This window comes from Artemia franciscana, chromosome 10 (genome assembly GCF_032884065.1).
Source record: "Artemia franciscana chromosome 10, ASM3288406v1, whole genome shotgun sequence".
Lineage (NCBI taxonomy): Eukaryota > Metazoa > Arthropoda > Branchiopoda > Anostraca > Artemiidae > Artemia > Artemia franciscana.
In genome coordinates, this window is record NC_088872.1 from 19,687,855 (window position 1) to 19,701,699 (window position 13,845).

Genomic DNA, 13,845 nt, shown 5'->3' on the forward strand with positions numbered 1-13,845 from the left:
GAAATAAATAAGCTTAGGCATATTCGCGAAAGATATATCCAACCTTAAAACGGATGAAAACCAGGAAATTGAAGTATTACATTGTGGGGAAGAAACTTGGAAACGAATACCAACATTCACCAGCCGTTCGTCCACAAGCAAAGGGTCCTCAAAAACGAAGTGAACAATTGGGAACCAAGGATGTTAGAAAACATCAAGATAATAACAAAACTCGGTTTAAAACATACTTTATGAAATAATTTATTTCTATCACTGCGAAACTGACCGAATATAATAGTTAGCGTAAAGTAAGGCATCCAATCGTGCAATTACATTTCTTATTTGGTTGGTAACATCTAACAAGCGACCTAAACCTATTTTTTTTCTTTTTTGCTTAGCGAAACACCACATAAGAAACACCAAAGTAGAGAGTGACCAATTTTATGCGATTGTTAATCCTAACATAGCTTAAGATAGGCTTCTGGCCTTCTGTGGCCTCTTATCTAAATTTAGTGTGGCAAATAATAGATGCAAAAGAGGAAATAAGTTTACCATTAAACAGAACAAACTGTTTGCTATATTGAAATAAAATACCAAAAGGTTAGAGTTTCACATGAACCTTTATCACACGTTTTAATCTATGAGTTATTACATAAACCGTGACAGAGACGCAAGCATGGTTGGGGGCCAGAAAGATTAATCTTTTTTGATGTTCTGGTATTTCTTATTTTAATTGTCAATTTGTTTTATATTGCCTCGCCCATCCCAAAGGAAAAATAATTCCTGCATAAGTGACTGAGTTGTTATATACAAAACCATATCTATCATGTTATCATATAAGTAGTATCAAGAATAGTCATATTTATTCCCCAAACATACGACTCGTAAAATATTTCAGGCACAAAATACATAAAATTAATTTAGCATACATCGAAAAATTGTACCCTTTGCGAAAAGTTTCTATGTTCACATAGCCAAAATGTGTAGCCATGCGGCGTTTTGTGCTTTATTAAATAAAAAAAAAACAAGTTTTTTTTAAACTGAAAGTAAGGAGCGACGTAAAAAGAACAAAAATTACTCCGTATATGGAACGGGCTGTTCCCTTCTCAACGCCCCACTCTTTACGCTAAAGTTTGACTCTTTCTCTTAACTCTACTTTTTAAAACAGTAAAAAAACTTTAGCGTAAACAGCGGGGCGTTGAGGAGGGAACAGCCGCTTTAATAAAATGAGTAATTTCTGTTCGTTTTAAGTTGCAATGTCGCTCCTTCCTTTCAGTTAAAAAAGCTTGTTTTTTTTTTATTTAATTTCTGAACGTTTTTAGATTAATGCACGTTTTGATTTTGGCTCTCCGTACATGAATAATTAAAACGGAATTTGCATGTTATTTTTTTTTTTTTTTGCTAAATGGCTTTCTCATAGTTTTGGTCGGACAATTTTGAGAAAAAAAGAACGGGGACGAGGCCTAGTTAACCTCCAATTTTTTGGTTACTTAAACAGGCAACTAGAACTTTTAATTTTTTACGAACGTTTTTACAAGTAAAAATATACGAAACTTCGAATTAACTTACGTAACGAACTTCTATACTCGTATTTTTTACTACGTATATAACGGGGTTCGCCCCCTCGTCAATACCTCGCTCTTTACACTAAAGCTTAAATTTTGTCCCAGTTCCTTAAGAATGACCCCTGAATCCCAAAGGCCGTAGAATAAATAGTTGAAATTACTAAATATACTTTAGTGTGAAGAGCAAAGTATTAGGAGGAGGTGAACCCCTCATATGCGTAATAATTTCTGTTCGTTTTAAGTTTTAATGCTCCTCCTTACTTTCAGTTGAAAAATCTTTTTCATATTTATTTTTTCATTTTTTATGCTAGAAAATCCTACGTCCCTTTCATGGAAATTCTCTTCCCCCATGACAAACTCCTCCATGGAAAGCTCCCCCAACATAACCCCCTCCCTTCGGCCCCTCCTCTTAACCAAAAAAATCCCCCTGAAATCATATGTACACTTCCAAATAACCATTACTATATGTGAACACTGGTCTAACTTTGTAACTTGCAACCCCTCCCACGGGGACTGTGGGGGAGAAAGTCGTCCCCAAAGACATAGTGATTAGGTTTTTCGACTATCATGAATAAAATGGCAATCTAAGAATTTTGATCCGGTGACTTTGGGAAAAAATGAATGTGGGAGGTTGCCAAGGTGCCCTCTAATTGTTTTGGTCCCTTAAAAATGGCACTAGAACTTTTAATTTTTGTTAGAATGAGCCCTCTCGCAACATTCTAGGACGAGTGGGTCGATAAGATCACCCCTGAAAAAAAACAAATATACACACATCCGTGATCTGTCTTGTGTCAAAAAATACAGAATTCCACATTTTTGCAAATAGGAGCTTGAAACTCCTACTGTAGGGTTCTCTGATACACTGAATCTGATGGTGTGATTTTCGTTAAGATTCTATCATTTTAAGGGGTGCTTCCCCCTATTTTCTCAGGCTCATAACTTTTGATGGGTAAAATTAAACTTGATGAAATTTATATACTTAAAATAAGCATTAAAATACGATTCTTTTGATGTAATTATTAGCATCAAAATTCCGTTTTTTAGAGTTTCGGTTACTATTGAGCCAGATCACTCCTTACGACAGTTCGTTACCACGAACTGTTTAACCGTATCCACTGTTTTGTGCAGTATACTTTTTAGATTCGTCCACACCGGAGACATGGAGGAACGGTTATCTTTACCAATTAAAAAAAATCTGAAGTTTTTCGGGTTTTTTTGCCATAGTATAGTTAATTAAGAAGGGGCTTGCTTTGGGTGGTTCGACCCCTCTAAAAGCTCAAAAGCTCAGAATCTTGCAAATTTCCCAATATAGTGCAATTCACATATAATTGCTCTTTTTCGCTACTTAGCCTTTGGGCCTCCCGGATTGTCGCCATTTCCTAATATAAACAAGCGTATTCGTTTGTACATTTCCCAGAGTATTAAAAACCACCAGTTTTTTAGCTCTCTTGATTAAGTATCATTCCAGTTAGAGTATTCGGAGTAATGGTCAGAGCAATTAGTAACTTTATCCAAGAAACTTAGTTTGTCATTTAAAATTTTAGATTCAAGCAGAGCCGTTCCTAGGGTTTGTTTGTTGTGCCCCGGGGAAAATTTATTACAACCCCCCCCCCCCCCGACTAACAATATAAGCAAAAAAAGCCAAATCAAAGGGCAAAATTTGACTAGAATGCCCCCCAGCCACGACCGCCAAGCAACAGTGCCCAGGGGAGCTGCCCCGGTTGCCCCTTTCCTTTGAACGGCTCTGGACTCAGACAACATTCTTGAGAAAATCAAAGGAATCGGCGTCATATCTCCAAAGATATTTATAACCGAAAGCTTCGGTGAGAAAATATTAAAATTATAAAACAGAATAGGATTTCTAATTTGGCCACTCTAGGTCCATGCTAAGAGCACAAATTGTTGACTCCCATATACGCTATTACTTTTCCATTAGCCTACTCAAATGTTTTAACAGCTTGTGTGAAAAGGCGTAGGAAGACGATATATAAACAAAATTGTAGTACTTAATATAATTTATCCGCAAACATGTTCATCTTTTTAGATTTTATACTTCCTTTGTTGTCTAATAAGCATCATTAAAAGTCATATCCCAGAGATCAGCCAATCAAATTAATTCTTGCGACAAAGGTTACCTTCATGGAACTAATTGGAATTAGGACTTACGGAAATAATTTCCCTATAAGCTTACAAAACTTTCCAAGACAAAGAAATGAAAATAAGGCAACAATCATTAAGTGGAATACAACGAGAAATTCAAGTTGAGAAGAGAATTACACAAATGAAGATCTAGATCCACTGAAAGTTGATATCATCAGAGAGCTATACGCCAAACATTCTAAAATATGACTGATCCAAGAAAAACTATGCAGTGACACACCAAAAGGTGACATACATAGCTACCAGAGCTTTTCTTTTCCACGTAACTAAAGAATAATCCATAACTACGTAAACGCATTTGTTCATATAGTCTATTAGTTCATTTGGTTTACCAGGTAAAAATATTTCTAGAGTTTGGATTGGAATACATAGATTAATTCAACAGCAAATGACATGATAAATCCAAAGAAATACAAGCCAGAGAAGACAAACAATTATATGGAATTGAAAAATCACGCCATTTGTGGAATAGACCTTTTTACTAATTCAAGAGATCGTTGTTATATGTGCCTGGAGATTGATTGAAAAATTTAATAGCTTTGACTTTGCTTTTCTTCAAAATATTTACAAGTAACCTCAGTACCTTCATTAAACTATTGTCCTTAACAAGCGAGCTTTGACATCAATTAAAAATAGTTTTAGTGTCTCTTTCTTTCAGGGATTTTGAACAAATTAACAAATTAGACTAAAGGTACGTTACTCCAGATCACCCTTCGCCTATTTTTTATGACAATTCAGTACATTTACCTCAACTGATGAACATTGAATGCCATCTAGTTTTTTTGCTCAAGATCAGCCCTTTTCGTAAATAAATTTAGATGTTTCGTTTCCGCCACTATCAACACATTACTCTGGACAGATTTTTGACGTATTCAGATTTGGTTGTTTCCAAAAACTAAGAGGGTGTGTCATATTTTCAATCTTTTCATGATTCAACAGGAGAGCATTTTAAGACATTATGATTCATGAATTTAAGGTTTTAAGCTTTTCGTGGGAATAGCCTTTATTCAAGAATTTAATTAGATTTAAAAAACCTGCAGGACTTTAGTATGTAACCGAATTATGTTGCTTCATTTTGTTATAAAACACAAAACGAACTTAGATAATCTTTGGCTGGAGGAGCTTAAACATTTTTTCTATCTTAATAGCGGCCAGTCTTTTCTACAAATAAAAAGTAAACGCACCTCTGCAAGCACAACCGGTGGATTAAAATCTACTAGTGAAATCTTCCCTACTTTCTATTTTCTTTTCTAAAAAGGTAAGAGATACACCTTTTGAAATTGGTCACAATGATTTGCCAATTAAATTGGTTAGAATTTTACGGCTTTTCTAAAACCGTAAGTATCAAACAGTTCGTGGTAACGAACTGTAGTAAGGAGCGACCCGGCTCAATAGTAACCAAAACTCTAAAAAATTGAATTTTGATATCAATAGCTACATCAAAAGAATCGCATTTTAATGCTGATTTTAAATATATAAGTTTCATCAAGTTTAGTCTTACCCATCAAAAGTTACGAGCCCGAGAAAATTTGCCTTATTTAGGAAAGTAGGGGGAAACACCCCCTAAAAGTCGTAGGATCTTAACGAAAATGACACCATCAGTTTCAGCGTATCAGAGAACCCTACTGTAGAAGTTTCAAGCTCCTATCTACAAAAACGTGGAATTTTGTATTTTTTGCCAGAAGACAAATCACGGGTGCGTGTTTATTTGTTGTTTTTTTTTGTTGTTTTTTTCCCCAGGGGTCATCGTATCGACCAAGTGGTCCTAGAATGTCACAAGAGGGCTCATTCTAACGGAAATGGAAAGTTCTAGTGCCCTTTTTAAGTGACCAAAAAAATTGGAGGGCATCTAGGCCCCCTCCCACGCTCATTTTTTTCCCAAAGTCAACGGATCAAAATTTTGAGATAGCCATTTTGTTCAGCATAGTCAAAAACCATAATAACTATGTCTTTGGAGATGAATTACTCCCCCACAATCACTGAGGGAGGGGCTGCAAGTTACAAACTGTGACCAGTGTTTACATTTAATAATGGTTATTGGGAAGTGTACAGACGTTTTCAGGGAGATTTTATTTTGTTTGGGGGTGGGGCTGAGGAGAGGGGGCTATGTTGGAGGATCTTTCCTTGGAGGAATCTGTCACGAGGGAAGAAATATTCAATGAAAAGGGCGCAGGATTCTCTTGCATTACTATAAGAAAACAATGAAAAATAAACATGAAAACGGTTTTTCAAATGAAAGGAAGAAGTAGAATTGAAACTTAAAACGAACAGAGATTATAACGCATATGAGAGGTTCTAAAAATACTTTAGCATAAAGAGCGAGGTATTTAGGAGGAGATAAATACCTTGCTCTTTATGCTAAAGTATTTTTAGTAATTTCAACTATTTATTTTACGGCCTTTCTGATTCAGGGGTCATTCTTAAAGAATTGGGACAAAACTTACGATTTAATGTAAAGAGCGAGGTATTAACGAGGGTACAAACCCCCTCGTATACATAATAAAAATATAAGGTTATGAAAGTTTGTTACGTAAGTTAATTCTTAAGTTACGTAAATTTTTTACTAATAAAAACGTTCGTTAAAAATTAAAAGTTCTAGTTGCCTTTTTAAGTAACCGAAAAATTGGAGGGCAACTAGGCCTCCTTCTCCACCCCTTATTTCTCAAAATCGTCTGATCAAAACTAAGAGAAAGCCATTTAGCCAAAAAAAAGAATTAATATACAAATTTCATTTTAATAATTTATGTGCGGAGAGCCAAAACCAAACATGCATTAATTCAAAAACGTTCAGAAATTAAATAAAAAAAAACTAATTTTTTTAGCTGAAAGTAAGGAGCGACATTAAAACTTAAAACGAACAGAAATTACTCCGTATATGAAATGGGTTGTCCCCTCCGCAATTCCTCGCTCTTTACGCTAAAGTTTGACTCTTTGCCACAATTCTACTTTTTAAAACAATTAAAAGCTTTAGCGTAAAGAGCGAGGAATTGCGGAGGGGACAACCCATTTCATATACGGAGTAATTTCTGTTCGTTTTAAGTTTTAATGTCGCTCCTAACTTTCAGCTAAAAAAATTAGTTTTTTTTTATTTAATTACTTACAGGCTTAACATTACTCATCAATGAGAAGCTTGCTAGCATTACTATAATCCTAGTGCTGCTAGTCAGTTCTTCGTTGGTGTCTAATTCAAATTTCTAGTTTAAACCATGAAAAGAAAACCCTCTTTAGATTTTGCTAACTCATAAGTGCATTTTTAAGTTGAAAAAAAAAGACATATAAATGTTACACGAGGTCGATATGATTCTATTTTAATTCGAATACTGGTTCGAGAAATTACCCTATGGCAACCGAATCCTCATTATTGCGTGAGAAATTTAGAGATTAGGCTTCAATTAAATCTAAATTTTTACAAAAAAAAAATCATCTCATAAAATATTTCATTGCAACATTTCATAAAAAAATCATCAGCGCTCAAGATCAACTTCAATTAAATTGTTTCATAAATACACAATATTGCTGTATTTGAATAATAAATTTCAATAAATTCTTCAAAAACCTTTCCATCCACAAAAACCAATGGTTTATGATCCCGGCATAAGGTGACCTGTACTTTCCTTAAAATTCAAATAGACACCAGAGTTACTATCACTGGAAAATGCTAAGGAAACTCGATTAGTAGATTAGTAAGGAGAAACACGATTAATAGTTTACTCTGCAATATACTACGTTGGACGATTTTGAATTGGACAATATTTGATTTCACTAAGATAGTGTAACAAGGCAATATGACACAATCAATTCATTTAGAGGAGTTCAGTGACCGCATACTTTCAAAGAAGGTCAAGGTGACCTGGCTAGGGTTGCTTTTTAGGGTTATCTAAAATGATTTCTTTACTCTGATAGACATCAAGCACTATGTATCCTAAAATTATTGGTTTTAGTGGTGAAATACAGATTTATGCACGAACAAACTACATAAAAAATTAGTGATTCAAACCAGAATTAAAAAAAAAAACAAAAAATAAAACAAGAACAGATGTAATCATCTATATGGAATTGTTTCTGAACATGAATTTCGCAATCCAGTATCTAAGATAAAATTTAAGTCATATCAACATTTTTACTTATTATTCATTTTAAATTGAAAAAGGAATGGCTAATAGTGGGGATCATACGTTGATCCAGTTTAAGAAATAGAAAAATAATGTAGCGTATGGCTCTTCATTAGCGACGAAAAGAACAAAAATTTATATTGCATTCTAGCGACCAGAAATATTTTAAATAGTTTAATTTCAGATACCCTTAAATCTTGAATATCTTAATTTTTCCGCCTCGCCCATGGAAAGGTTGATAAGAAAGTCTCCTCTAAATTAACATTTATACAGAACTTTTAGGGAAAAATGAAAATATTTAAAAGATAACAATATTTTCCTTCTTGATAAGTCCAGGCATATATGTAAATTTTTTCTGTAAACTGCTTAAGATTTCTGTGGAATTTTCAATAACAAAATATTGTCATGCAAATTAAATGTAAGTGATAATTTTGTAAAGGAACCTGGGGTCCAGACTATTTCCTCATTCTTTTATCAACAATTTAGAGCCAATCTCTTACCTTAGGCAAAGCAAAAGATATGAGTATCAAAAGTAATTCTAACAAGAGAGCCATTTCGTAACACAGCTTTAAAGAAATTGAAAAAAGAGAAATAGTTTTAGTAAGTCAAGTATAGTAGCTTCAATGGTACATTCTGTTAACGACTACTGAAACTTTCAATCAAACTTCAGGAATGTATTATTTTTGTCTAACTAAAATGTTTTAAACCAAGTGAAGACGGGATATCCTCTACCTTGTTAGATGAGGAATAATCAAATAAACAAAAAATCCTAATTTTTAAGATGAATGCGTGAAATACATTCCTAAAAAAGTGGCACTGAGCAATGGCAAACCTACAGTTTGATTCCAAAAATAATTTGAATGTGCGTCGTATTAATATTAGGCATGTAATTGGTATGATTTGATATGTAGTAATTAATGGATTGGTGTGCTGGATTTAGGATCCTTTGTCCAAGAGGGTAAGGGTTCGAATCCTGGTTTACCCAATTCTCTAGTTTGGGACAGGGATCAGTGGTGTGACTCTGTAAGCTCAGCCAGAGTCGACCCAGCTCTAAATGAGTACCTGGAGAAATATGGGGAAAGTAAACAGGAGGGTATGTGCGAAAGCACATGATGGTTGGCCCCCAACCCCCCATTGCACTTCCTGGCTGAAGGGCCAAGAAACTGAGATCAGCACCGCCGGTAGGGACTGTAAAGTCCAATGTCGTATTCTTCACCTTTTTTTTATTTAAGATATTTCCAAACTGGTAACAAATTAAAACTAAGAGTTTATGAAACAACTGTTTTATTTTCATAATACGGAAAAGCTCGACAACCGTAAAAGAGCGTTCTAGATACTTGAATAGATATCTGAAAAGGTAGTTCTAGCATTTGTCTTGGTAGTTTTTTTATTTTCCACATATTTTTTTTTTTAGTTGCCATAGATGTGTCTACGCCTCAAAGATTATTATTTTTTTTTTTTTTTTAATAACATCCGTTCTCACGTCACCAAATAACGAGACAAATAAAGCCTGCCTATATGTCATCAACGGTCCACGATGCTTAAGTAATTAAATAATTCTTATGCAAGCTCGGACTTTCCATGAGAGATAATGAGTCTTATTGATATCGACTAATAAAGAGTTCTTCATGCAAAGATTTCTCATTTTCAAACTCAACGATTAAATACTTGATACTAGAACCTAGAATGTCATTTTTTGTTTTTTACATTAGAATATTTTTATTGACAATATATTAAACTAATTGTATGTTTTTTTTTGGGGATTAAGAGTGAACTTAATCCACCGAATATAGGCTACTCAGTATTTTCTTTTAAACAAAAGTGGACTTACAGGTATGAAAGCTTAGTAGAAGAGAGAAAAAACCGAAGTAAATTTTACTCTGCTGTCAAGTTATTTCAGCTTATACATACTAAAATATAAGTTGATCTTAAATGCGTCACAGAGCCCCACCTCTTTATCCTTAATAATGATAAAAAAAAATTCCTTGGGTATTTATATTCTTTCGACTGGAATGAAAAAAATCCATTGAACTAGTTATACTTTCATAGATTCATTAAGTTGATGTCATAATTAAGATGTATGCAGTGATTTACGAGGTCCCATAAAAATAATGACAAGTTCTCCAAGGGTCGTTAATTGCTTTAGACATAAAATGGCTTTTTATATCCTTAGCTTCACTAAACTCTAAATTTTTAATATCACCTTTCTCTAGAAATAAAGATTAATTGACACGTTCAAGTGAGGATCATCAACAAATTGCTTTTATTCTTAGGATTTCGCAGTTGGTCCAATAAGATTTCTCGCAAAAGATTTATATTTGACCCTTATTTATCGACTATGAAGTGGACCTCCCTGATGTTTTTAGAGTGAATCATGCACTTTGAACTTCTTTTCTCTCGGGCATAAGCAAATGCAAAAAAATGATTTGGTTTGAACCCCTAAGAAATCTATTAGGAGATGCAATCTAAGCGCTTTTTAATGATGGCTCATTTCACTCTGCATTCTTATAAGAAAGACAGATGGTAAAGGCTACGAACACTCGTCAAGCCGTTCCAAAGACAGAAATATAAACAGAAACTCAAAGGAAAGGTTCAAACAGTGAGTAAAGCATTTAGTGACCGATGAATAGGCTCTAAGTGGTGAACTGGCATCTTTTCACAATTCAGTCGCAAGAAATTCCTTTTGGGTCTACCTAGATAGAAATACCTATTCACAAATGAAATAAAATCATTTTCATACAATCCTAATAAAGGGGGGGGTTAATGCCAGAGTTGCCTATCACTCAATTGGGATATCTGTCTTGACTTTTCCTAAAATTAGCTATGATTTGATGCCAACAACTATTCGATTTTAATTCAAAGTGTCTTATTTAATTACAGTCAGCGTCTTTTAGTGTACGTTTTTAAAGTTGTAAGTTCGCTGGAGGGCTTACAGTGCAAGGTGTGTATAATATAAAATCTAATGAATCCACATTTTAGTGTATTTAATTAAACGATATACAGAAAAATTAAAAAAATGTCTCACCTTTAAAAAGCTTCAATTAATATCTCTTGAAAGCAAACAAAATATCGTATAATAAAGAATTTTCGGTACCTTTACCGCCTCCCCCCCCCCCAATTATTAAATAAATAGAATCAAAGTTTATTTTTTTTAAATAGAAAAGGAAAAAGTCCTACAAAAACAAAATAAAAAAATTAAAAATAAAAAAAATCCAAGCGTGAAATAAATAATACAAGGAATAAAACAAAATATTAAGAGAGCCATAATACATGAAAAATATTAAAAAAGAACCTTACTATATAAAAATAATGCTCATATATAATATATTTTTAGATGTGCATAAGGTTTCATAATAAAAAAATCCCTACGAGCTGAACGGACATTACGATTTATTTCTGCAGTGTTTCAACAAAAGATTTTTGAAGACAATTGGTAAAAAAAAAATAGACTGATTTTCTCCCCTATCACTAATAATTAGCAATGAACAAAGCAGGGAAGATTAACGAAGAAAACTGGTTAAATTGAGGCAGTAGAAGCAAATAACAGTATCGCAAATAACAGATCTGTACGAAAATTTGCTACTGTTCACTTACAAAAAAAAAAAAAAAAAAAAAAAAAACGGTACGAAGTTCTAACTTCAGCTATAATTTCCGGGCGAATGCAGATAAATTTATTTTAGAGGGCTTGTTCAGAGGGAGGCAACAATTCGAAAAAAATAGCATATTATATGCAAAATAGAAGGAAATTTTTGAATTCATTCATTAATATTTCCCCAAAATGATGGGGGACATGAGTCTAAAGTCTTTCCCATCCTCCATGTACATAAGTCACCAGAAGCACAAAATTAGTCTTCCGCCCTGGAGAGTAGTCTCCTATCTGCATGCAACCAACGGTATTGTTACATCAGGATAGGAAGAAAATAGAGGCTTCTGGTTCCAGATTATGGACAATCCATTTGAAATTATGCTTCGTTTACTGTCAATTGGACATAAAATTGTGCTTCGTTAAAGTGCCCCACAAGATTTTCTTTCACTAAATATCAATTCGCTTTTAAAAGTACTCTGGCCAAATAAATCATTGATTTTTCAGTAGGATCTAGATCTCTACAATTTAAGTCTTGGAAAGGAAACAGTTGATATATGATACCTGAAATGTAGTAATCAGGAATAAAATCGCAATATCCAAAAGAAAGACCCCGTCCTAATAATGGATAATAGTAAAGTCCATTCAATAAATGAAGAATCTATTCACTAACACTGATCATAAAACATAGATTACATTGTAAAATCGTTTTGTTTCAAAGGCTGATTTTGTATAGGTGATTACTATGCATAATACATTAACCTAGGTTCATCCCTGACGCTAAAACTGTTCAGTCGGTGTTTTCGTTCAGCTAGGTGATAAGTTTCACTTCAAAAATGACTTCAGATTTTTTTTTTTCAGCTCAGAACGGGTAAACACATCAGCAGACTGGCGTTCCGTAAGCAACTACCTTTGGAAACAACATCACCTCTTGTACCGTATCCTCAACCCTATAGCATGATCACTCAAATTATAGTGCCACTTACTTTGGAAAGCATTTCTCTGACCCTAAAACGTAGCCTATGGCGAAAAACAACTATGACCAGAGAAACAACTTCTATTAGTAAAAATCCAAGTCGGACAACCCCCTCTACCCTACTAGTAAACTCAATATTTTCCATGAATGTCATTTAGCAACTGTCCGTTTAGTTGAAATGATGCGCTTTTTAATTCAATCGAGGACCACTGTACTTATGGTGAGCATAAATTTAATACAGACATTCACAAGAGCTCTGAGCATACCCCTTGCACCTTTCTTGAATCAACTAGGATCACTTAGTTCACTAAAAGATACCTAAAATAAATAAGTAAACACGTCACCAAATTTAATCTTTGTAGGTTCTTAGCTTTGCTTTAATTCTTTTTCTGCAATCTTTTTTTACGCCTAGAACTTTTTGGTTCATTTCTTCTGAGGCTATAAACAGTTTCAGTAACTCTTATGTCAATCCAATTCTAGTGGTCCATGACCAGTTACTAAACTTTTTGAGCTCAAACGTTTCTTGAAAAAAAAGAAAGAAAAAAACAAATCGAGAGAAATTCAGTGTTTAGTTCCGCTTAAGGAATAATATAATATTATTTGATATTCCCAAGCACTTATTTATAGTCCAAAATTGATAAATTATGGTGTGGGAAAATTAAAAATTGTAGATTTTTGTTAAGATTTAGTAGTAGAAAGGTTTTTTCCGCGAGGTTAATATTGCTTCAAAAGTTATCACAGATGGTGGTTATCACAGCCCGCATCGAAAATACATACATGTTGTATCAACTTTGACTCACACTAACCTTTGGCTATATAGGGCATCCTGGTATCGGGATGAGCGTGGGCTGGGACTGGTGACAGAGCCCAAGAGCCTTCTAGGTGGAATCTTAAGCTCAGTGCCAGGGATGGAGAAGGGTGACGGAGACAATCCTAATCCCGAAGCCAGAAACGGCGGAGGGCAAAGGAGAGAATCCTAAGTCTGTAGCCAGAAATAGCGGAGGATGACAGAGAACCGGAGGCAGAGGGCAGAGATATTAGTAACAGTGAGGAGTAGTATGCGTTTTGGAGGAAAATTTGACGCCTTCCTGCATCTCGGCCACGTACATCTTTGGACCGGCGTTATCCCCCTCGAGCCATTCCACCCTCATAACCTCGTATGAGGGCCTGATGCAGCCAATTAAGCCACCCCCAGCTTTGGATGCTCTTCAAACGTTTGTTGGCCATCGAGGCCAACAAAGGTGAGCGAGGAACACTGCTGAGGGATGGAATGATGGAGGTGGACATAAGTCATGAAGGGGCCTAAACCGCAATGAAGTGCTAGAGGAGGATTAAGGGAAAGGGTGCAGGGGACAAAACTCGGGTTCTCCGTATCCGAGACCACTGTTTAGAGACACCCAGGCCTGCAGGCCGGGCCTTCAGCTCACCACTTAGATGGTGAATAATCTTGTAAGTACCCAATAAGCACTG

The 13,845-nt window shown here is 34.7% G+C and overlaps 1 protein-coding gene across 1 annotated transcript in view; it reads left to right on the forward strand.

Annotated features, from left to right (window-relative positions):
* LOC136032409 (protein unc-45 homolog B-like) overlaps positions 1 to 13,355 on the forward strand; it is a 65,905-nt gene extending 52,550 nt beyond the window's left edge. Inside the window, exons 8-9 of the mRNA XM_065712719.1 lie at positions 8,757 to 8,909; positions 13,117 to 13,355. Coding sequence (XP_065568791.1) covers positions 8,757 to 8,909; positions 13,117 to 13,355 — 392 coding nt within the window. The remainder of the gene's footprint in view (positions 1 to 8,756; positions 8,910 to 13,116) is intronic.
* Positions 13,356 to 13,845: the final 490 nt, after the last annotated feature.